Source organism: Artemia franciscana, chromosome 8 (assembly GCF_032884065.1).
Source record: "Artemia franciscana chromosome 8, ASM3288406v1, whole genome shotgun sequence".
NCBI lineage: Eukaryota > Metazoa > Arthropoda > Branchiopoda > Anostraca > Artemiidae > Artemia > Artemia franciscana.
Window position 1 is genome coordinate 27,395,290 of NC_088870.1, and position 26,261 is coordinate 27,421,550.

General features: G+C 34.6%; 1 protein-coding gene across 3 annotated transcripts in view; it reads left to right on the forward strand.

Annotated features, from left to right (window-relative positions):
* LOC136030228 (TBC1 domain family member 22B-like) overlaps positions 1–26,261 on the forward strand; it is a 68,417-nt gene that overhangs the window by 35,966 nt on the left and 6,190 nt on the right. For all 3 annotated transcript variants that reach the window (XM_065709043.1, XM_065709044.1, XM_065709045.1), the window contains 3 exons: positions 16,631–16,759; positions 19,105–19,291; positions 25,536–25,718. In XM_065709043.1, coding sequence (XP_065565115.1) covers positions 16,631–16,759; positions 19,105–19,291; positions 25,536–25,718 — 499 coding nt within the window. The remainder of the gene's footprint in view (positions 1–16,630; positions 16,760–19,104; positions 19,292–25,535; positions 25,719–26,261) is intronic.

The window sequence follows — 26,261 nt, forward strand, 5'->3', positions numbered from 1 at the left end:
GTTCAATAATTTAAATGAGTTTGAAGTGACATGATGTCTACTAAACGAAATTTTGATGTGGATTCTAATGTACAATAGGAAGAGATCTTTTTGTATTCTAATGGTCTCGAGTTGATTATTGATAATTGATTATGACTGCAGCCGGCCAGGTATAATTTTTGTTATGTAATGGTCCTGAGCACATCTGTTTTCCGTTACTAGGGCTAGCGCAAGAGTTCGGGTCCCCACATTCGAATCCAGGACCCAATGTCCCCCTTTCGGGATCATGTCCCCTTCCAGGGCTCCAATGGCTCTCCCTCAAAGTTTCTGCCCCCTGTTTTATTTTACTTTGTTTTTTTTTAACCGAACTTTTTTCAACTTTTTTTGACGTCTAAAAGTCACATTAAATATACTTACCGAAAAAAACTTTATATTTTAAAGAATTCAAAATGAGGATGATATAAATGTCAGTCGTGATTTCTTCTGTTAAAAAAATAATTTTTTAGTGACTTTTTTTCTGTTTTTACTTAGATTTTTTTAAGTAATTTCTTTTTACTTAGTTTTTTCTTAACTTAGAAATGTTTTCAACTTTTTTTTCATGTCGTAAAATCACATTAAATATATATAGCAAAAAAAAATCATATGTGACAATTTCAAAATATGAAATGAAAATAATATGCGTATTTTAGTCAGGATTTTTTTTATAGAAAAATAATGTTTGTTGTGATATTCTTTTTACTTAGTTTTTTTTTACAGCTAGTTTTGCATAGTTTTAACCCTAAGACACTCTTGGAGTATCAATAACTCTTGCACAAAAAGTGTCAAGAACCATGAAAATGAAAGAAGATTTAATCGACTTGATCTGTAAAAGCACCAAGAACAGTGAAAATGAAACGAGGTTTGAATTGGTTTTATCGGTAAATGTATCAAGAACCCTGAAAATAAAATGGTGTTTTAATCGATTTGATCAGTAAAAGTACCAATGACCATGAAAATAAAAGAAGTTTTAATCAGTTTGACCTGTAAAAGTATAAACAACAGAGACATTGAAATGAGATTAGAATTGATTTGACCATTAAAAGTACCCACAGCCGAGACAATGAAATGCGTATTTGAATCGATTTGATCAATTAAAGTACAAAGAACAATGAAAATGTAATGGGATTGAAACAGATTGCCGGTTTTGATTTGTAAAAGCGCCAAGAACAGTGAAAATGAAACTGTGTTTGAATTGGTTTTATCGGTAAAAATACCAAGAACTCTGAAAATAAAAGGAGATTTTAATCGATTTGATCAGCAGAACTACCGAGAACCGTGAGAGTAAAAGAAGTTTTAATCAGTTTGATCTGTAAAATTATTGAGAACAGAGACAATGAAATGAGATTTGAATCGATTTTACCACTAAAAGTACCTACGACTGAGACAATGGAATGAGTATTTGAATCATTTCGACCAATTAAAGTACCAAGAACAATGAAAGTGAAATGGGGTGGAAACAGATTGTTCGTTCTAATCCGTAAAAGCGCTAAGAGCAGTAAATACGAAACAGTGTTTAATCGGTATCATAGGTTTTATCGGTAAAAGTACCAAAAACCCTGACTATGAAAGGGGATTTAAATTGGTTTTATGTGTAAAATTGCCAAGAGCCATAAAAATTAAAGGGGATTTTAATCGATTTGATCTGTAAGAGCACCAAGAACAATGAAAATGAAACGAGATTTGAAAGGTTTGACCAGTGAAAGTATTAAAAACAGAGGCAATGGAATGAGATTTGATTGCATTTGGGCGCTAAAAGTACTAACAATAGAGAAACTGAAATGAGTATTTGAGTCAATTTGAACAGTTAAAGTACTAAGAATAATGAAAACAAAATGGGCCTGAAACACATTGATCATTAAAAGTAGCAAGAACAATGAAAATGAAAGTTTGATTTGAATCGATTTGACCAGTAAAAGTACCAAGAACAATGAAAATATGAGTAGGTCACTTAGTGTTGCCCACCACGCTTAGTGAACCTATTTGAACCTAACTTGAAGGCAGGTAATTGAACATAACTTAAAATGCCAAACAAACCTAGCTTAAAATCAGTTAATAACTGATTGGCTGCAGGTTCCCGGGGTGTGTCAGGTTGGCTATTGGTACCAGGGCAGTTTTAGGTTGGCTGCAGGCACCCGGGCCAAGGTAAATGGGCTGCAGGTACCAAGAACAACGAGAATGAAAAAGGATTTGAATAGGTCTGACCAGTAAAAGTAATAAGAACATACACAACGAAATGAGATTTGAATTGATTTGACCACTAAATGTACTAACAGCTGAGACAATGAAATGAGTGTTTCAATCATTTTGATCAGTTAAAGTACCAAGAACAATGAAAATGAAATGGGATGGAAACTGTTTGTCGGTTTTGATCAATGAAGTACCAAGAACAGTAAAAATAAAATGGGTTTTGAATCGGTTTTATATTTAAAAGTGCCAAGAACCATGAAAATGAATCGGGATTTGAATCAATTTGATCACTAAAATACCACAGTGGAGACAATAAATACTTTAATCAATTGGATCGGTTAAAGTACCTAGAACAATGAAAACCAAATGGGGCTGAAACAAATTGATCATTAAAAGAAGCAAGAAGAATGAAAATAAAAGTTTGTTTTGCATCGATTTGTTCAGTAAATGTACCAAGAGCCGTGGAAATAAGATGGGGTTTTAATCAGTTTATCTGTAAAAGTATAAAGAACAGACACAATGAAATGACATTTGAATTTATTTATCACTAAAAGTATCAACAACAGAGATAATGAAATCATCATTTGAATTAATTTGACCAGTAAAATCGCCACGAACTGTGAAAATGAAAGGAGTTTTAATCGGTTTGATCTGTAAAAGTGCCAAGAATAGTGAAAATTAAACAGATTTGAATCGATTTTATGAGTAAAAGTACCAAGAACCCTAAAAATGAAAGGGGATTTTAATTGATGTGATCTGTCAAAGTAACAAGAAAGGAAAAAAATGAAACGGGGTCTGAATTGGTCTTATCGGTAAAGAACCAAGAACAGTGAAAATGAAACCGGATTTGAATCGGTTTTGTATTTAAAAGTGCCAAGAACCATGAAAATGAACTGGGATTTTAATTGATATTATCAGTAAAATTACCGAGAATAATGAAAATGAAATGGGATTCGAATCGATTTGATCACTAAAAGTACATACAGCAGAGACAATAAACGACAATTTTAATCAATTGGATCAGTTAAAGTACCAATAACAATGAAAACGAAATAGAGCTGAAACAGATTGATCATGAAAAGTAGCAAGAAGAATGAGAATGTAAGTTTGTTTAGCACCGATTTGACTAGTAAAAGTACCAAGAACCATGAAAATAAGAGGGCTTTTAATCAATTTGATCTGTAATAGTATCAAGAACAAACACAATGAAATGAGATTTGAATGTATTTGATCACTAAAAGTATCAACAATAGAGACAATGAGTATCAAATGAACATTTGAATCAATTTGACCAATAAAATCACCAAGAACTGTGAAAATGAAAGGAATTTTAATTAGTTTGATCTGTAAAAGTACCAAAAACAGTGACAATGAAACGGGATTTGAATCAGTTTTATACTTAAAAGTGTCGAAACACTGAAAATGAAAGGGCATTTCAATTATTTGATCTGTAAAAGTACCAATAACAGTCAAAATGAAACAGGGTTTGAAACAATGGTGTTCAACGACGGGGTTTGAAGAACAGACAATGAAATGAGGTTTGAATTGATTTGTCCACCGAAACTACCTACAGCCGAGACAATAAAATGAGTATTTGAATCAATTTGATCAGTTAAAGTAAAGAAAACAATAAAAATGAAATGGGGTTGAAACAGATGGTTGGTTTTCATCTGTAAAGGTACCAAGAACTGTGAAAGTGAAACGGATTTGAATTGGTTTTATAGATAAAAGTGCCAAGAACCATGGAAATTAAAGTGGATTTTAATCGATTTAATCTGTAAGATTAACGAGAACAGTGACAATGAAATGGAGTTTCAATTGGATTTGTCGGTAAAAGTACTAAGAACCCTGAAAATGAAAGGGGATTTTAGTCGATTTGATCTGTAAAAGTACCAAAAACAATGAAAATGAAACAGGATTTGAATAGGTTTGACTAGTGAAAGTATTAAGAACAGAGACAATGAAATTAGATTTGAATCAGTTTGACAACTGAATGCAACAACAGCAGAGACAATAAAATGAGTATTTGAATCAATTTGATGAGTTAATGTACAAAGAACAATGAAAATAGAATGGGGCTGAAACAGATTGATCATTAAAATTAGAAGGAAGCTGAAAATGAAAGGAGATTTGAATCAATTTCACCAGTAAACGTACCAAGAACCATGAAAGTAAGAGGGATGTTTAATCAGTTTATCTGTAAATGTATCAAGAACAGAGATAATGAAATAATTAAATGAGATTTGAATCGATTTAACCACTAAAAGTACCAACAACAGAGACAATGAAATGAGTATGTGAATCAATTTGGCCAGCAAACGTACCAAGAACCATGAGAGTAAGAGGGATGTTTAATCTGTTTATCTGTAAATGTATCAAGAACAGAGATAATGAAATGAGATATCGATTTAACCACTAAAAGTACCAACAGCAGAGACAATGAAATGAGTATTTGAATCGATTTGAACAGTTAAAGTATCAAGAACAATGAGAATGAAATGGGGTTGAAACAGATTGATCATCAAAAGTAGCAAACAGAGTGAAAATGAAAGGGTGATTTGAATCGATTTGACTAGTAAAAGTACCAAGAACCATGAAAATAAAAGGGGTTGTAATCAGTTTGATCTGTAGAAGTATAAAGGGCACAGACAATGAAATGAGATTTGAATCGATTTGACCAACTAAAAGTATCAACAACTGCAACAGTGATGTGAGTATTTGAATCAATTTGACTTGTAATAGTACCAAGAACTGTGAAAATGAAAGGGGTTATAATCGATCTGGATCTGTAAAAGTACCAAGAACGGTAAAAGTGAAACGGGATTTGAATTGGTTTTTTGTGTAAAAGTGCTAAGAACCATTAAAATTAAATGGGATTTTAATCGATTTGATTTGTAAAAGTACCAAGAACAGTGAAAATGAAATGGAATTTGAATCGGTTTTATATGTAAAAGTGCCAAGAACCATGAAAATGGAAGGGAATTCTAATCGATTTGATCTGGAAAAGTGCCAAAAACAATGAAAATTTAACCGGACTCGAATGGGTATTACCAGTAAAAGTACCAAAAACATGAACAATGAAATGAGATTTGAATCGATTTAAACACCAAAAGTACCAACTACAGAGACAATGAAATCAAAGAGTGATTTGAATTGAATTAACCAAAAATTGCATCAAGAGCCATGAAAACAAAAGGAAGTTTTGATCAGTTTGATCTGTAAAAGTATCTGTAAACAGAGACAATGAAACGAGTTTTTGAATAGATCCAACCAGTTATTGTAGCAATCGATTTCACAAATAATTGTAGCAACAACTGAGACAATGAAATGAGTATTTGAATCAATGTGAGCAGTAAAAGTACCACTCGCCGCAGCCCACGTACCTGCAGCCAATCTTCCCTTGCCCGGTTACCTGAGCCAACCTACAACTGCCCTGGTACCTATAGCCAACCTGCCACACCCCAGGTGTGCGCAGCCAATCAGATTTTAACTGATTTTAAGCCAAGCTCGTTTGGTATTTTAAGTTAAATTCAAATATCCGCCTTCAAGTTAGGTTTATATTGGTTCACTAAGTGTGGTGGGCAACGCTAAGTGAACCTAAATGAACCTAACTTGAAAGCAGTTATCAACTCAAAGCTCATTTCATTTTGTCTGTTCTTGTTACTTATTCAGACCAAACTGATTAAAACCCACTTTTATTTTCTTGGTTCTTGGTACTTTTACTGGTTAAATCGATTCAAGTCAAACTTTCGTTTTCACTGTTCTTGCTACTTTTAATGATCAATCTGTTTCAACCCCATTTCGTTTTTATTGTTCTTAGTACTTTAACTGTTCGAATTGATTCAAAAACTCATTTCAGTGTCTCTGTTGTTGGTACTTTTAGTGTTCAAATGGATTCAAATCTCATTTCATCGTTTCTGTTCTTGATACTTTTTCTCGTCAAGCCTATTCAAATCCCGTTTCATTTTAATTTTTCTTTGTGCTGTTACAGATCGAATCGATTAAAATCCCCTTTCATTTTTATGACTCTTGGCACTTTTACACATAAAACCAATTTAAATCCCCTTTCATATACAGGGTTCTTAGTACTTTTACCGATAAAACCAATTCAAACCCCGTTTCATATTCACTGCTCTTAGTGCTTTTACAGATCAAAAACCGACAATCTGTTTCAACCCCATTTCATTTTCATTGTTATTGGTAATTTAACTGATCAAATTGATTCAAATGTTGATTTCAGTGTCTCTGTTGTTGGTACTTTTAGTGTTCAAATGGATTCAAATCTCATTTCATTGTGTCTGTTCTTGATATTTTTCTCGTCAAGCCTATTCGAATCCCGTTTCATTTTCATTTTTCTTGGAGCTCTTACAGATCAAATCGATTAAAATCCCCTTTCATTTTTATCACTCTTAGCACTTTTACACATAAAACCAATTTGAATCCCCTTTCATATTCAGGGTTCTTAGTACTTTCACCGATAAAACCAATTTAAATACCGTTTCATATTTATTGCTGTTAGTGCTTTTACAGATCAAAAACCGACAATCTGTTTCAACTCCATTTCATTGTGTTGCGAGAGCAACACTTTGGTTTTGTCCCGTTTTTTTTCTATGCCGCCGATCTCAGCTGATTCCTGGAAACTGGTAAGGGTCTAACCTGTGCGGTTTTTACGGAAAGTGTGGACCTTGGCCGGATTGATGAATATGACATTACATTTTGGAAAGCTCCACAGAACTCTTGCCTGGGGCCAAAAAGGATGGTTTTTGCTTGTCCACGATCCAGAGCCTATGATGTGCCTAGTGAAGTGGAGTTATATAGCCTATGTCAGAGAGGAATATATGAAGTTGTGCAGCCTAGCTTTCGTTTCATCAAACCATGTTTCTGCTTTCGATTGGAAAGCTCCGTTCTAGCAGGCAAGCAGGCAGGCACCACTTTCAAATTGAAGATGGACTAAAATCTATAAGTTTTAAATATATGCAGCAGTTACCCGGCCTCACAGCCAATATAACGGTAAAAGAACGGTAAAAGTGAAACGGGATTTGAATTGGTTTTTTGTGTAAAAGTGCTAAGAACCATTAAAATTAAATGGGATTTTAATCGATTTGATTTGTAAAAGTACCAAGAACAGTGAAAATGAAATGGAATTTGAATCGGTTTTATATGTAAAAGTGCCAAGAACCATGAAAATGGAAGGGAATTCTAATCGATTTGATCTGGAAAAGTGCCAAAAACAATGAAAATTTAACCGGACTCGAATGGGTATTACCAGTAAAAGTACCAAAAACATGAACAATGAAATGAGATTTGAATCGATTTAAACACCAAAAGTACCAACTACAGGGACAATGAAATCAAAGAGTGATTTGAATTGAATTAACCAAAAATTGCATCAAGAGCCATGAAAACAAAAGGAAGTTTTGATCAGTTTGATCTGTAAAAGTATCTGTAAACAGAGACAATGAAACGAGTTTTTGAATAGATCCAACCAGTTATTGTAGCAATCGATTTCACAAATAATTGTAGCAACAACTGAGACAATGAAATGAGTATTTGAATCAATGTGAGCAGTAAAAGTACCACTCGCCGCAGCCCACGTACCTGCAGCCAATCTTCCCTTGCCCGGTTACCTGAGCCAACCTACAACTGCCCTGGTACCTATAGCCAACCTGCCACACCCCAGGTGTGCGCAGCCAATCAGATTTTAACTGATTTTAAGCCAAGCTCGTTTGGTATTTTAAGTTAAATTCAAATATCCGCCTTCAAGTTAGGTTTATATTGGTTCACTAAGTGTGGTGGGCAACGCTAAGTGAACCTAAATGAACCTAACTTGAAAGCAGTTATCAACTCAAAGCTCATTTCATTTTGTCTGTTCTTGTTACTTATTCAGACCAAACTGATTAAAACCCACTTTTATTTTCTTGGTTCTTGGTACTTTTACTGGTTAAATCGATTCAAGTCAAACTTTCGTTTTCACTGTTCTTGCTACTTTTAATGATCAATCTGTTTCAACCCCATTTCGTTTTTATTGTTCTTAGTACTTTAACTGTTCGAATTGATTCAAAAACTCATTTCAGTGTCTCTGTTGTTGGTACTTTTAGTGTTCAAATGGATTCAAATCTCATTTTATCGTTTCTGTTCTTGATACTTTTTCTCGTCAAGCCTATTCAAATCCCGTTTCATTTTAATTTTTCTTTGTGCTGTTACAGATCGAATCGATTAAAATCCCCTTTCATTTTTATGACTCTTGGCACTTTTACACATAAAACCAATTTAAATCCCCTTTCATATACAGGGTTCTTAGTACTTTTACCGATAAAACCAATTCAAACCCCGTTTCATATTCACTGCTCTTAGTGCTTTTACAGATCAAAAACCGACAATCTGTTTCAACCCCATTTCATTTTCATTGTTATTGGTAATTTAACTGATCAAATTGATTCAAATGTTGATTTCAGTGTCTCTGTTGTTGGTACTTTTAGTGTTCAAATGGATTCAAATCTCATTTCATTGTGTCTGTTCTTGATATTTTTCTCGTCAAGCCTATTCGAATCCCGTTTTATTTTCATTTTTCTTGGAGCTCTTACAGATCAAATCGATTAAAATCCCCTTTCATTTTTATCACTCTTAGCACTTTTACACATAAAACCAATTTGAATCCCCTTTCATATTCAGGGTTCTTAGTACTTTCACCGATAAAACCAATTTAAATACCGTTTCATATTTATTGCTGTTAGTGCTTTTACAGATCAAAAACCGACAATCTGTTTCAACTCCATTTCATTGTGTTGCGAGAGCAACACTTTGGTTTTGTCCCGTTTTTTTTCTATGCCGCCGATCTCAGCTGATTCCTGGAAACTGGTAAGGGTCTAACCTGTGCGGTTTTTACGGAAAGTGTGGACCTTGGCCGGATTGATGAATATGACATTACATTTTGGAAAGCTCCACAGAACTCTTGCCTGGGGCCAAAAAGGATGGTTTTTGCTTGTCCACGATCCAGAGCCTATGGTGTGCCTAGTTATATAGCCTATGTCAGAGAGGAATATATGAAGTTGTGCAGCCTAGCTTTCGTTTCATCAAACCATGTTTCTGCTTTCGATTGGAAAGCTCCGTTCTAGCAGGCAAGCAGGCAGGCACCACTTTCAAATTGAAGATGGACTAAAATCTATAAGTTTTAAATATATGCAGCAGTTACCCGGCCTCACAGCCAATATATATTCGTTGAGTGTTAAATAGAAAAATTTACAGAAGCAAAAATGTGGCATTTTCCCACGGATTCGAAAGTTCTGCCATCTATTGTTTCTACCCATCTCTGTTCGTGATTTCAGCTGAGTTTATCATTTGGTTTTTCGGACTTGAGATTGCGGTAGAGAAATGGTATCAGATATGCCTAATAAACTTTAAAAGTTCTCCTATTGCTAAAGAAATTGGAGCTTATCCTTTGCTCCTTTCTAAGTGGTGACGTTAGAAAGTTTGCCTATGGCAAAAATAAATTAACTTTTGAACTAAGACAGATATAATTTTTTTTCGACGGCAATCGATAGCTCTTGATGAGCTGATCAAAGTATATGACATCCATTTTTTGGGTACAAAAATTCCTTCATGAGGTATACCATTTTGAAAGTTTCAAGGGGTTGACAGCTTCAGTAGTAAGGTACACACTGAAACGAAATCTATGCCGATACAAACTGTGAGACATATAGAGGACTTGTGAGCAACAGTCGGGTGTTAGGTAATAATAACCTTCAGCAATGAGGGGTTGGCAACTTTTGCTAGTTGGCGTATCTATTATTTGCTTCCAGTGCATTTGATGGTAAAGCCAATTTGGTTCCAGTGGTAAGGCATGTAGGGGACTTGTACGTAATAATCTGCTGTTAGGCTACAATCAACTTCAGTGATGAGGGGTTTGCAACTATGCTAGTTAGTGTACCCATTTATTTGTTCCGGTGAACTTGATGCCTATCACGGGAGATGGACTTATAATTAAGAATCGGTTCACTTTGGGCGAGAAACGGCTGTTAGCTCATAATTTTCTTCGGCAATGAGGGGTTTGCCACTTTTGCTAGTTGGTGTACCTATTATTTGTTTTCGGTGTATTCCATGGTTAAACCAATCTGGTTCTAGTGGTAAGACATGTAGGGGACTTGTAAGTAATAATCGACTGTTGGGCTACAATCATCTTCAGCGATGTGGGGTTTACAACTTTTACTAGTTGATGTACCCATTTATTTTTTTTCCGGTGAACTTGATGTCTATCACGGGAGATGGACTTGTAAGTAAGAATTTGTTCACTTTGGGCTAGAAATTTGTGCAAATTGGTGCACATTTTATTCGATCTCTTTAAATCTGACAGAATTAAGTGTTTACGCAACGGGTACAAACGCTAACGTAAAACAATGAGGTAGTTTCCTAATAATTAGTGTCACCTATGGTATTTTAATCCTGAAAAGCTACGTATAGCTTTATAATACCAATTAGATTCTTTAAGATATTGTTCCAAATTTCCATCCGTCAAGATGTCTACGATTGAAAAGGATAAAGTTCAACTGGCTGCGAATTCAATTTAGTCCCTTCTTTCGATACTATTTTGTTGTTGTTTTTCAACGGTGAGGAGTAGCCTTTTATCATGTGATTACTGATCGATAGCAAAGAAACGAAACCAGTGTTGCTCTCGCAACACTTTAGTCGGTGAAGCCGGACAAAGGTTGCCGCAACACTTCACGTTGCCCGGGCAACGTAGGTCTAGTTTTCATTGTTATTGGTAATTTAACTTATCAAATTGATTCAAATGCTCATTTCAGTGTCTCTTTTGTTGGTACTTTAAGTGTTCAAATCGATTCGAATCTCATTTCATTGTGTCTGTTCTTGATACTTTTTTTGGTCTAGCCATATTCAAATCCTGTTTCCTTTTCATTTTTCTGGATGCTCGTACAGATCAAATCGATTAAAATCCCCTTTGATTTTTATGGCTCTTGGTACTTATGCACATAAAACCAATTTAATTCCCCTTTCATATTCAGGGTTCTTAGTACTTCTACCGATAAAACCAATTTAAACCCCGTTTCATATTCACTGCTCTTAGTGCTTCTACAGATCAAAAACAGACAATCTGTTTCAACCCTATTTCATTTTCATTGTTATTGGTAATTTAGCTGATCAAATTGATTCAAATACTCATTTCATTGTTTCCACTGTACTATAATTTTGAATTTCTAATCAAATTAGCTCCTTTAAAATATCAATGATATTGCTAGATATGATAGAGCAGCTCTGCCTTTGATTTTGCTTAATGCCCTTTTTATACTTGCATTCGTATAGTTTTTTCATTTAATTGAAACTCCCCCTAAACGTTTCAACTTAAAGCCCTTAGTGTCATTAGTTACAGTAACCATAGAAGTAGTATTAAAAGTATACACATTTTGTCTTCTGGCTGGTTCAAAATTTGTCACAACTTACCCTTAAAGATCTAACTTAATAATGTAAGCCGTTATTTTGATTTTGCTTTGTCACCCTTTTGACAATCTACATGATCATAGTTCGTTTCGATTTAGTCCAACATCCACTTAAATATTATTTGAAAGTTTCACCTTAAAGCACTTAGCTTGTGTAGTAGCAATAGTTCTAGTGGCATTTTTAGCAGTATGCGCATAGCACCTTTGTTTTTTCTTTTTCAATATCCCCTTCAACACACGGTGAAATTTTCAACTGAATACCATCAACTGGTACTGAGGTATTACTGATACGTCCTCTTGACAACCTTTGTGGGCATATGTGTCATGCTACAGTTTCAATATTGCCCAAAATGTTCGCCTTAATAACCTTAGGTTTATTATTAGTAGTAGTAGTAGTAGTAGCACCAGTAGCTATAGAAGTAGCAGTATAAGTAGAGTTAATAGTAGTAGTCTTAGCTTTAGTAGCAGTAGCAGCAGCAGCAATAATAATAATAATAGTTGTAGCAGTAGAAATTGTAGTATCATGATGCAAATATTGTCATTTGGTTAGTTAAAAATCTCTCTAAACAAGCCTTGTAAGTTTTAATTCACACATGAAACTGTTCCTAAGACATTGCTGATATTTCCTTTTGACAACCTGCATACGGATGGAACGTTGTGATCCGTACAACAGAAATTATTAGAAATATTCTCTTAAAGTTTCACCTTCATACGCTTAGGTATAGTTGTAATAGTCACAGCAGTAGTATTACTGCTCAACTTAGTACAATTAGCTGTTGTTATGACATTGTCGATATGCCCTTTTGATAACCTGTATATTTATGTACTTCTGGAAATTTTCGTCTTAATGGTCTTAAGCTCACAAGTAGTTGCGATATAAGTAGTAGTTGGAGCAATAGTAATAGTAGTAGTAGAACTAGTAAATGTTGCAGTGGTAGTAGTATTAGTAGTAGTGTGCACATATTGTCTTTGGTCAATTGACCTTCCCCTTTAAGCACTCTCTAATAGTTCCAACTTAATGCGCAATTCAATTCTTAAGATTCGCCACTCTGACAATCTAAATGCACATAGTGTCTTTGGTTAGTTCGAATTTTCCATTAACATTCTCTCAAATTTTACCTTCATAGGCTTAGCCTTAATAATACTATTATCACAGTAGTTTCTGTGGTAGTAGAAGTGGATGCAGTGTTAGTTTTGTATTAGTAGTTGTAGTAGCAGTAGAAACAGCAGTATTAGTAGCGGTAGTAGTATGATATGACCTTGACACGGTAAGCAGTTCCAAATATATTGTTGATGTGCACTTTTGACACCTTTTTGACGCCCTTTTTGACGCCCTTTTCACCTCAATACTCTAAGTCTTACAAGATGTTGCAGCTGAAGCATTAGTAGGAGTAGTTTAATAACAGTAGCAGTATTAGTAAAAATAGCAGCGTTATTAGTGTTAGTTACTTAGTAATGACATGCATATATAACCTTTTTGTCAATTGATCTTCCCTTTTAAGTATTCTCCAAAAGTTCAAACTTAATCCCCAAATCCGTTCTTTAGATACGCCCTTTTGACAATCTGCATAAACATAATGCGTTTTGATTTAGTTCAAATTCTCCCTAAATATTCTGTCAACTTTTCACCTTCATACGTGTAGCCTTAATTGTACTATTTTCATAGTAGTAGTGTTAGCAGTAGAAGTAGTAGCAGCAGTAATATTGTATAATTATTAGTAGTAACAGTAATAGCAGTAGTCGCAAGTAAATTTTGCCCTTTTGTTCAAGCGAACTTTCCACTTATGATGCCCCTGAAGTCTCCTCTTTGTACGATAAGTCGTTCTAAAAATATTGTTGATACGCCCGTATCAGCAATCTGTATACATAGTATGTTTTGTTTTAGTTCAACTTTCCCCTCAACGTTTCCTCAGATATTTTTCAATATCCTTAGCCTTAGCAGTACTCGCTACGGAAGTAATAGTTTTAGTTATAGTAGGGGTATTAGTCATAGTAGTTCTGGTAGCAGTAGTTGTAGTAGTAGCAGCGCGCGAATAAGGCCTTTTTGGTCAATTGATCATCTCCCTTATCCTTTTTTGAAAGTTCCAAATAAATATACTCAGTCATTCTTGAGTTTCACCCTTTGGACAACCCATATACACATAACATGTTATGATTTAGTTCAACACTCCCTTCAACATTCCCTGAAAAACTCATCTTAATGCTCTTCGTATTTTGGGAAAGTAGAAATCAAGCATGCATACCTTTTCTCAATAACATATACTATATGTAAAAAGTGAACAAATTGCTGAACTTTCTGTCCTTGCCCTGAAGCCTCAGAGTGGGGGGATGACGTCTCCAAAACCATAATTACTGAACCTTTTAACAATGCTAAAAAAATTTGATATCTCAAAACTTTGTTTGGATGTTTGTTTTGAGAATGATGGGCGGGGGAGGGATGCTCTCAAATCACTTTGACTCTTAAAAAGGGCACTATAACTTCCAATTTCAAATTGAATGACACCCATCTGAATATACCCCCAGGGCATAACTTAAAGCTTTTGCCCCGGGGCTCTGGGGGTTGTCTCAACCCTAGAGGTGTTGTTATATGTTTTTTGAACTATTTTAAACAAGATGGTCTTCGTACAATTTCAATCAGATGTGTTTTGTGAAAGGAGGGGTAGTTGGGGGGGACTAGTTGACTTCCATCACTTTTGAATCTTAAAAAGGAACTAGAAATTCCAGTTATTTACCAAATGAGCCACCTCTAAAGTTTAAACAACCATCCCTTCCATAAGAACCTTAAGTGCCCCCAGGGGCACAGCTTACAACCATCGGCCCTAGGTTTTGGTGGTTTGTATCAACCCCGAAAGTCTTGTTGCATGATTTTTGGACTATTTAGAATAAAAAGACTGTCGTAAAATTTCTACTGGATGCATCTCTTGAAAACATGACGCGTGTGTGTCTGGGGGTGGGGGTAGCTGTGGTCTCATCACTTTGGCTCTTAAAAATGGCGCTACAACTTCTGATTACTAATCCAAAGAATTCCCTCCAAAGCTCATACGACCACCCTTTCTATAAAAAACCTTATATGCGCCTAGGGCGTAACTTACAACCCTGTCCCCAGGGCACTTTGGGGATGTGTCAACTCTAGAAGCATTGTTACATGTTCTTTGGAATATTTTGAACAAAATAACTGTCTCACAATTTCCATCAGGTGCGTTTGGTAAAAAGAGGAGTTGTCGGGGGGGGGAGGGTAGATACCCTCTGTCACTTTTGACCACTTAAAAAGGAAGTATAAATTCCAATTCAACCAAATGAGCATCCACTAAAGTTAAATAGCCATCCCTTCCATAAAAACTTTAAATGCCCCCTGGACATAACTTACAACCCTTGCCTCCAGGCTCTGGTAGTTTACATCAACCCTTAAAGCCTTGCTATATGATCTTTGGACTATTTTGAATAAATTGACTCAAAATTTCTAGTGGATCCCTCAAAATGTTTCAAAATTTCTAGTGGATGCATTTTGGGACAACACGACGTGTTGAGGGGGGATAGCTGCCCTCTGATCACTTTTACTCTTTAAAAGGACAGTAGAAATTCTGATTACCAATCCAGTAGATATATGTGACCATTCTTTCTATAAAACCTTATATGCCCCCAGGGCATAACTTGCAACCTTTGCCATGGGGGACCCTTCAACTACGATGAACAAAAATTGCAATCTCGAAATTTTGATTGGAAGTCTCTGGGGAAATGATGGGCGTGGGGGGGTGGCTGGTTACTCTCAAATCGCTGTTGACTCTTTAAAAGGGCACTATAACTTCCAATTTCATATTAAAAGAGCCATATCTGAAGTTTATACGGTCACCCATTCCATAAAAAGCTTATATGCTCCCAGGGCATGACTTACAACCATATTCACAGGGCACTGGGAAGTTGTGTGAACCCTAGAGGCATTGTTACATGTTCTTTGTACTCTATTGAACAAAATTGCTATCTCACAATTTCAATCAGATTCGTTTGATGGAAAAAGGGGTAGTCGGGGGGGGGGTATCATCCTCAAAGACATAATTTCCGAACTTTTAAGCTACGTTAAACAAAATGGCTATCTCAAAATTTTGATTGGATGTATTTGGAGAAATGATGGGCGTGGAAGGGGGTTTCGTTGCCCTCCATTCACTTTCGACAATTAAAACGGGTACTAACCCTAAATTCCAATTAAATGAGCCCATTTTGAAGCTTCTACGATAACTCCTTCGATACGAATTGCCCTAGTCTAAACAAAAAATAAATAAATGAATAATAAATTGTGCCAACATCGTTCTTTACTTAGGCAGTGCTATTGCGCTGCCTTCTGATTGTTAGTTTATGTTTTTGTCCTCTAGGTATTATGAAACTGCTGAAAACGCCTTTTGTAAATAGACTCATTACACTTAGTATTTTATGCTTAGCTATGTTTCTTGTTTAATTGTGCATGCGTCATAGACACTAAAAACAATACAACCACTCCTGAGGCAAAAATTACGTATTTATTCTGTTGAAATGCGCTCATAAATATGACGTCATTCATATGGATGTTTTCCAAAATTAAGGTTCTTAATGAATTTTCTCAAATTTGTGACCTATCTAGATCGTTTTTTTAGGCAAGAAAATGCCGTGATGCGAATTTTCCTCAAAAAATTGGATCCGTTTTCGAGAAAAATTTTTAATAAGTAAATATACAATTTTTGATCGTTTAAAGAGATAAGAAATAATTATTTATTTGTTTTTTATTTGAACTGTGCCTTCCATTGTCCTGACATGCCATTGGAACTTGATGCTTATTCATACAAAATACGTGACGTGTGTTCGGATCTTCAAAATCAAAGCCCGTAACGTAAATTACCAGAATGTTTTCTATATAATTGCTTTGGCAGAATAAAAGCCTAATACTTGTAAAGTTTCGTTGTTGTTCTAATTCCATCGCCATTTTACTCAATTTTCTTCCTTTTTAGGGTTATTTGCCAGCAAACACAGACAGGCGAGAGCCTACTATGAAGAGGAAGCGTGAGGAGTATTGGGCATTTGTAGAGAAGTATTTTAGTACACGACTGGATGCCTCCCATCAAGATATATTTAGACAAGTAAATTTATTTCAAATAGTGCTACCCTTTTTCTATCTTATTAATTTTTTGCTGACAAAGAAAGGTGATATCCATTTTTTACATATTGAAGAGGCGTCTCTTTGTTTTTTGTGGATGTTTTGTTTCTTCATCTCTTTCTGGAAACAGGAAGGTCATTGACAAAAGGAAGAAGAAAGATTTTCTATTCTAAAAATAAAAAAGAAGTACAGTTAATGGAAAGTGTAAAAAATGGAGCGATAGATATGAAAGAAGAAAGGCAGAAAGATGCTGTGGAAGTATCTGTGTATGATTTGGATAAGAAAGAAAAGGATATTTTGAAAGGAAATAGGAAAACTCCCATGAAAATTTTGTATTTGCAAATTGCATACAGCAAGAATTGTAATTAGCAAAAAAAAAATGTGCAATTGTTTTGTTTCGCCTGTCAATTTTATTTCCCTAAATGAGATAGAGTCAGGATCAATTATGGTAATAGAAACATAGTTCCCAGGGCTAAAATATCAGACTGAGTCGATTCTAAAGAAAGTAAATACAAACAGATAAAACATATATACAACGATATTTTCTAAGGAAATTTCCCGAAAAAAAAGCTGTTCCTAATTGCCGCCAATGGGGTAGCTAATCAAGTGCCACTAATTAAATTTATCGAGCCATCAGACGGAGTTTTTTTAGAGAATTTTTTTTAGAGCCCAACCAAAATTTTTTTTTTCTTACCAACCAAAATTGCTTCTTTATCTCTGAACTGCCAAGTAAATCTTAAAGATCTTCAAAAAGGTTTTCATTTTTAAAGTGCTTTTCTGAGAAATTATGAACTAAATTGGTCTTCTATAGCAATATAATACAGCTCTAACGGAAGAAAAGCCCTGGTGTCATAGTCATAAGCTAATGGTTTTGCTTATTTTATAGCTTTTTACTTACTCTTTCACCAATTTGGAGATCAAAAAGTCGTATGTCAACAAAATTATACAAATACTATTTTAACCAGCGGGCTTTTATTTATGTTGGCTTCTGCTTCCAAACAGTGAAATAAACTTACTATTAAAAAACTGTCTTGTTTTCTATAGCCCCTTCGTCTATTGCTTTTTCTCCCATGTGTACCTGACGCCAAGCGATATTAGAATCGTCAGCTAAATAAAGAACAAGTAAAAGGTTAACGAAGCTAAAAGGCGCAATCAAAATTGCTGAACAGAAGATTGGTAGAGAGAGAGACTTGTCCCTCAGAGGCCTGCTTTAGTATTTCTCTAACTAGTAGTCTTAAGTTTTCTGTCTAATATATCTTGTCACTAGCGGAACAAGCTCTTGTCAATTAGGCTTTAAGTCTTTCATTCTATCGTTTATATTCTCTTTTAAATCAAATTTCAATATAAATCAGTGTATTAATTAAGCTCGGTATTTTCAGCAATAGCTATGAAAGAGCGTTATATTAAACAAATGTCTTTTTCTGAGAAATCACCATAGACTCTAAATTATTTGAAAATTAAAACAACAATCTCTTTTTAAAATGTGATGCTTGGCCATAAGTAATAAACACTATCCTTTATGCCGGTTACTTCATTTTGCACCAAGTTAACACCCCTTTGCATTGATTGTTTTGAAGCTTCTTATTAAGAGTGCATTTTTTCCTGAATTTGAAGTAGTGTGTAAAATTCGAAAATGACTGTATCCACACCGACAGTAAATAGTGAAACCAAAAACGAACAGAGATTTCAAAGAGTCAAATTCAAAACGAGCAGAAATTTACACGACTATTGCTGACAACCCCATACCTTCTCAAGATCAGAGCATAATTTGCACTTTACTGGAAACAAAATATATTTTAAATGTTTTCACTGTTTTGACTTTAATAAATAAAAAATTATTGAAACTTTAAGGAATAAATATCAGTTTATGTGTATAAAACTAACACTCCACGGTCATTTTTTTCAGTAATGTGCAAATTATGATCTAGTCTTGAGAAGGTACGGGGGTTATCAGCCCCCCTTAATTTTTTCCCGTTTTGAGTTTGATTCGGTTATTTATTATAATTTATGTTCGTTTTGGGTTTCATCCATCTATTGTCGGTGATTTGTGGTAATTTTACGCTTGGAAGAGTTTCTGACTTTATTTCTGCTCATTTTTGGCTCAATAGAGTTATTTACTTTTCTTTGAGAAACTTATTTTGCAGAAAAGGTTTTTTAAATTAATCTACATACCAAGCTAATTAAAACGTCTACCAGTGGTTTTCCTGATAAAGGTCCACTGTTGAGAAACGCGTCACTGCTCACGTAATATTAGCGTTGCCCTTAGTTTACAAATTAAAAAAAAAGAAGTCTTATATATCTTCTTTCATTTTTATCTTCTGTTTCTAGATTCATATTGACATTCCGCGAATGAGTCCCTTGATAAGTTTATTTCAACAGGCTGTGGTACAAGAAATGTTTGAAAGGATTCTCTATATATGGGCAATAAGACATCCTGCATCTGGTTACGTTCAAGGGATCAATGATCTCGTTACACCCTTTTTCCTTGTATTCCTCCAAGAGTTCGCCCCAAAAGGTAAATATCTAAATCACTTTCAGGTGTCACTTGCAATAAAGATTGTAGAGGCATAAAGAAGATATAACACATCATAAAAAAACCTAACATACACAAAGTGTTTTTGGAGATAGGTCAAAGGCACGCCATGTTTACCATATTTTCTTTTTTCACTTCAACTTTCCCCCTCGATAATCCTTGAAATTTTCGCCTTCTTTCCCTTAGACTTAGTTGTAACAGTAGTGAAAGTAATAGTATTAGGGGTATTACTACTAGTAGTATTATGCTGCCTTTTGGTCAGTCGAATGTTTTCCATCAAGCCCTGGAAGTTTCAACTATAAGCCGTTGCTATGATATTGCCGATATAACTTTTTTATAATCTGTACGCCCGTAATGTGTTTTAATTTAGGTCAACGTCCCCCTCAACATTTCCCTAAAGTTTTCATGTTAAATCTCTTAGCCTGAGTATTATTGGAATGGAAGTAGTAGTTAGAGTATCAGTCGTGGTAGAAGTATTAGTAGTAGCATGCTCAATTTGCCTTTTGGTCAGTTGATCTTCCCCCATAGCATTCTCCAAAATTTCCAACTTAAAAATCCAGATAAACATCCTTTTGGCAACCTGCATACACATAGCGTGTTCAGATTTAGTTCATCTTCCCCCTTAATATTCCTTTAAAAATTCACCTTCATACCCCTAGCCTTAGTAGTACTACTCCCATATTAGTAGCAGTATTGTATAAGTAGTAACCACTTTTAGGCCTCATAGCGGTAGCGGTTTTATACCTCGTAATCTGGAAAGGGAGAGGGGCAAGGTATACTATACGAGTGCAAAAATATAAAATAAATGAAACTTAATGTTAGCTCTCACAAAAAGTGGGGGGGGGGGCTAGAACCATCACTGGTAGTAACAGTAGTAGCAGTAAAATTAGTGGCAGTAGTAGTATGTATATGTTGCCTTTGGTCAGTTGAACATCCCCCTCATCATGCCCTGGTTTTTTCCAGCTTAATACTATAAGCCCTTTCTAAGATTTTGCTTATAAGCCCTATTGACAATCTGTATGCACATATTATGTTTTTGATTTAGTTCAACTCTCCCCTCAACATTTCCTAAAATTTTCGCCTTAGTATCCTCGGCCCTAGCAGTAGTCGCTATAGAAGCAGTAGTAGTAATAATAGCGCGCAAATATTGCCTTTTTGGTCAATTGATAATCCCCAGATCTCTTCTCTTCATTCCCTGAAAGGTCCAACTTAATACCCTAAGCCATTCCTGAGTTAACTGAATAACTTACATCCCTTGCCCCAAGGGCTCTGTGTGGGGGATGACATCCCCAGAGACATAGTTTCTCTACCTTTCAATTATGTTGAAAAAAATGGCTGTATCAAAATTTTACTGGATGTGTTTGGAAAATTAACGGACGTGGGGGGGAGGCAGGTTGCACAACAATCACTTTTGACTCTTAAAAAGGGCACTAGAACTTTCAATCGAATGAGCTCCTTCCGAAGTCTCTGCGACAACTCCTTCTATACGAAGTTCTTTGATGAAAAGAAAAACAATGAATAAATAATACATTATGTCCACATCGCTCTTTACTTAGGCAGTGATATTGCGCTGCCCATGATTAGTGATATTTTTCCATTGTCTTATTGAAAATTTAAACCCATTTTTATATTTTTATTTCGTTTTAATTTTGAACAGAAAGGCCATGTTGTCTAAGAAATTATTCAAAGAGTTTAGACGAAAAGTCTAACTTTAGCATAAAGAGCAGGGATTACAGAGGAGGCAGCTCCCCTCGTATACGGGATAATTTCTGTTGGTTTTAAGTTTGAATGTCACTCATTACTTTCTTTGAAAAATTTTGTTTTTATTTAATTACTGTTTGTTTTGAAAAGCCTATCTAGGGCTACGCTAAATGCAAGGAGGGCTACTAGCCTCTCAAACACAACTTTTTAAATCAAAATTTAACTTTTGGACTGCGATCCCACGAAAAAAGAGTTGATTCAGAGTATTTACATTTTAGAACTAAGTGTGGTTACCCAAGTAAAACTATCATATCCTCAATAAGAGAGGAGCTTTGGCCCCTCAGCTCTTTTATTGCACGCTCCATTCTATATCCATTTGCTGTTATATATGTTCGATTAAAAGTGTCATTTTTTACAGTTTTGATTTCTATTGACAAAGGTTGCTTTACCTAAAATTTATTACTATGAGCTGTTTAGATCAATGCTCTTTTAAATGTGAAGGAGGCTACAACTCCCTCCTTTAACCCTGTTTTTCCCGTTCCATTTTAATATTAATAGGCCAATGATGTGTAAATGTTAATCTTCACTGGAAATATTTATTAGGGTCATTTAGGGGTGTTTTGTCCCTTATGAATTTAAGACCCAATTATCGAGGTGTTCCACATAAATATTCGCCCTTAACCTGGAGAGAGGTGCTCTCATCGGCAGACCCTTTATTTGCTGATAAAAAGAATTACGAACCGGAAAAAATATTGAATACTTATTACAGAGTTTAAGCAAGGTCATTAAAACCTCACAATCTATTCCTGTTGTTGAAACTTCAATCAAATGATATTTTTTTTCTATTTTATTTTTTAATAATTGCTGAGATACTACCTCATCAATGTTTCTGTACATAGAAGCAATGCCAAAACTGCTTACTATTGTGTTTTCTGATATATGTACGTTTTGGAGTTTTTCGACTAAACCTACTGAATTACTTTTTACTGAATTGCTGTTTTTTTGTGTATTTATTTTATTTTGAATGAATAGTTATCATTTGTATGTTGTTGTTTCGCTGCTGAACATGGGCATTTTAGGTCCCTAAATTGAGAAGGATATTGTTGATTGTAAGTACAATTTTAGTAGGTTTTTTTTATGAAATAAACGCATACCAACCTAAAAAAAAAAACTATGTATGATTTTTGAGAATAAAGCAAAGGTTTGGAGGCTGTACATACCCATTTTCCGATATATGAAGTGGGGGCTTTCATAAAAACCACGATAGGCCTTAACGGATTGCCTTGCTTATGCAGTTCTTATAAACCGTAAAATTTTGGACAAAAACTTTCACGGGGAAACATTTATTGTATAATTGTGCGGGGATTTTACCATTCTGTTCTAGATTCTTTAATTCAATTATAATTTTATTAGCAAACTGATCAGTATGATCGTGGGTTATCGCTGTATATGTACTCTTTTCATTTAGATATGAATAATTTTTTGGTAATAGTCTGCCGCATCCATGACAACAAGTGAATTGCTTTTATCTGCTTTAGTTGTTGTAATGGACGGGTCTTTGCCGATATTAGATAATATTTTTAGATCATGCTTACTTTCTGGTGTTATATTGGCAGGAGACTTAACCTTTTTTTGGGTGTTATAGAGGGTATCGATGAGACAAGCCCTAACTTCGTCTGGGTTAGAAAGAGATGTATAATATTTGCGCAAAGAAGATTCTAGAGAGGAAAATATATCTGCCACAGGAACTTGTTTCCATAGAGAAGACAATTTTGGACCTTTTTCAAAAGTTTGGATTTCCTTAGGTTCAAGCCTTTTAGAAGAGAGATTAACAATAGCTGGTCCAGGGATGAATCTTGGGGTATAAATACGATTATTCGTCAAAGATTCATGTCGTAGGTTTTCCAATTTTTTTTTATAAATCGTTCCTTTGACAAGTGTGCCCCAAACATTTGCTCTGATTCCCACAGCACAGCAGAACTAAACTTTTTCAGGGACACACTTTTTGGAAACGGGTATCCCATTTCACTTGTTAATGATACAATTAGCCGTAGACTGAAAAGACATTTCCATAAAATCAATAGTATTTTACCATGCGAGAACCCCGATACGTCCTCAAATATAATCCACCTCCCATATTTCCCAAAAAAATTATCTTACATTTTTATTAGCACACAAAATAATCTATGTGTACTATTTACTAATAATTTCAAAATCATGAAATTTCCTAAATTCTGTTAAAGATAAAACCCCAGTTACTCGCCTAAGAGGGGTTTATCAAATTCTATGTGACTGTGGCAAATATTATGTAGGTAGAACCCACCAGAATTTAGAGAAACGCCTACAACAGCATAAAGGTAATATCACCAAAGCTTTGAATTCCAATAGTGCTAATGTTTCTTTTGATTCTGCTTTAAGTGGCCATGCTTTTTATTAGCCCCAGCCAAAAAATACTTTTGAAGAATCTGCTCTTATTAGCAATGACCTAGGCATAAAACAGGGTGTTCGAGAAGCAATCGAAATCAGACAAGATAAATAATAATATATCCTTAAATAGGGGTTTGGGGTATACTCATTAAATGCTCTATTCATAATTTTAGCTAAATAAGAGTTTGCAAAATACATTAAAAAAAAAACCTGTAGGCATTAATACAGAACCATTTACAAAAAGATATTTAAGGTTAGCTGCCAAAAAGACAAGATTAGCAGTGAAAGCGTGTTTTTAATTATTTTGCTTTCACTTCTAACAGTTACCTTGTTTCACCTTACTTTATTTATTAGTCCTGGTTCAAATTTGCTGAAGTATGGATGCAGGGACTGTTTAAAAACGTTTTTTATAGTTTTAATGGCTGTATGTTATTGTATGTCTTTTTTCTTTTATATATTTATGTTCTGCTGAAAGCGGTCCTCGGACAATGGGTCGAAATATTCATTCAAATATAGAATTCTACTATCTTGCGAAAAGAATTCCATATTGTTCTTCATGTTGTTGATGTTTATAGTGCTTCATATAGTATTGGTCAGCCTTAAATTGCATCGTTCTTAGTTTAAAAAATTGTTTTTTGCTGTGATACAACTTTCTAATATCACTACTAAGAAAAGAGCAAAGGTAAACCTCAATCTCTTAAGCATTGTGAGGACTATTAATTTTAAGAGGCACATATGATACCGTTCCTCTGCCTCAATCCCAAATACAGAAAATAAAATCCCGAACTAAATAAAATTCCAAACTAAATAAAATCACAAACAAAAGTGACTTGTAAAATAGATGGCAGTACTCTCAAACCTCTGTAAAAATGCACCTTTTATGGGTCTCTAAATGTTTCTATTTGTTACTGTAAAAAAATATTTAGGGAATAACGACAGAGAACTGTCACGTATCTCAAGAGTTTTTCGACTTTAGTCTAACCTCAAATTGAAACTACCCGCTGCTTGCTTGGGTGAATTAAACTTTCTAGTCCAAAGTATAAGTTTGGCTCGAAGGAACGAAAACTTGACAGAACCCCTTCACATAGTCATCTTTGCATAGACATGAAAACTCCACAGCTCGAGCACTGTTGGTCTTGGTTCAGGGGCAAGGGTAGAGGCAGGATCAGGATTTTTTAGAGGCAGGAAAGGGTTCAGGGGCAGGCTTTTTTGTCCCAGTCAATAACTGTACTTAGCTTTTTAAAATATATATTGTTCATCAATCCTACTGGATTTTACACTTTCTAGACCTCCTATTAGACCCGTACCACTTTCACACAATAGAGTAAACAAGACGACAGAGGAAAAAAAAATTGCATCCACGACACAGTGGCAATGATCAATCAACCCTAAATCTTAAAGGACTTCCTCTTCTTTGGTAAATAATTCCATCGATAAAGACTAAGGATTGTAGAGTTAGTAAGTTACAAAACATTGGTTGTGACTCCTATTATCGTAAGCCTATAAAAGACAGAAATTACCATAAATAAGGATTTCTTTTTTTGCTCCTCAGATCCCCAGTAGGCTGAGTTTCAGTTTCACTTTAATGAAAATAACAAGTAGGCTAATTTTTTTTTCTTTTTTTAGCTTTATTTCGTTCAGACATATTGAAAATTAATGCATATATAAAATTTCTGAAGTGTAATATTGATTAAGATATGTTGCAGTTTCAACTAATTTCATATCGCATGGTCTTAATTGTGTATTGAAAGTAATTGGATTGTTTCAAACATATTCATAAAAAAAATTCCTAGAAGTTTAAACTCTATTTAGTATTAATATTTTAGTCTTATAATTATTTTAATGGAAATGTATGAATAAATATGATTTTCACTGACGTACAACTGACTTGTGATAATTACTGTTCGTTTTAAGTTTTATTTAATTTCTGTTCGTTTTTAGGTTTCATTTATTTATTAATACTGATTTCCGTTTAGTTTTAGTTTCAAATATCATATGACTTTAGTTTTTCTCGTCTTAGGTTTTGATATCGGTATTTACTTTTTCGATAAAAACTTTTTTTTAAAGTTAATTATCTAGCAAAGAATTTGAATTCTAGCCTCTGACATTGAAAACTTTGATGTGAGCAGCCTTTCGAGCGATTCATTACAGATAATTGAGGCAGATGCATTTTGGTTGTTATCCTGGCTGCTGGATGGTATTCAAGACAATTATACCTTTGCCCAGCCGGGAATCCAGTCAAAAATTAAACTTCTCAAAGATCTCATCCAACGAGTTGATGGTACGTTTTTATTATCTATTACTTTTAGTATTGTTATCAATCTGCTACCATGAATTTGTAATTTTTTTTTTCCGTGGCTTAAAAATAAGAATAGGGAACCGTAAATAGGGAAATAAAATAGGGAACCATATTACCGTTTTTCGCTAAGAAAAAAGATAAAAAAAAATACTCATGTATGCTCCTTTCCACTAATGGAATCAGCAAGAATTATTCTATCTATTATAACAATTTACACGTGTGGAAATTTTCAAATAAAATAAAACAAAAATATGTAAATGCATCCGAAAAATTAGCGGTTTTGTTTTTATGAAGTTAACAAAATGTTCGGTTTGACAAAAAACGAAAAACCTCTCCCAAACTACCGATTGAAGTTTGTTGGGAAATTCCTATGCTCGGGCAATTTTTACTTTTTCTTTTTTCTTTTGTATAGATATTTACTCTTCATATGGAGCATTGATGAGGGGGCGGATTTGAGTAAATAGTAAATGCCTTAAATAAATAAATAGTAAAAGCCTTGTTTGTTATTCCTTATTTCACCAAAAC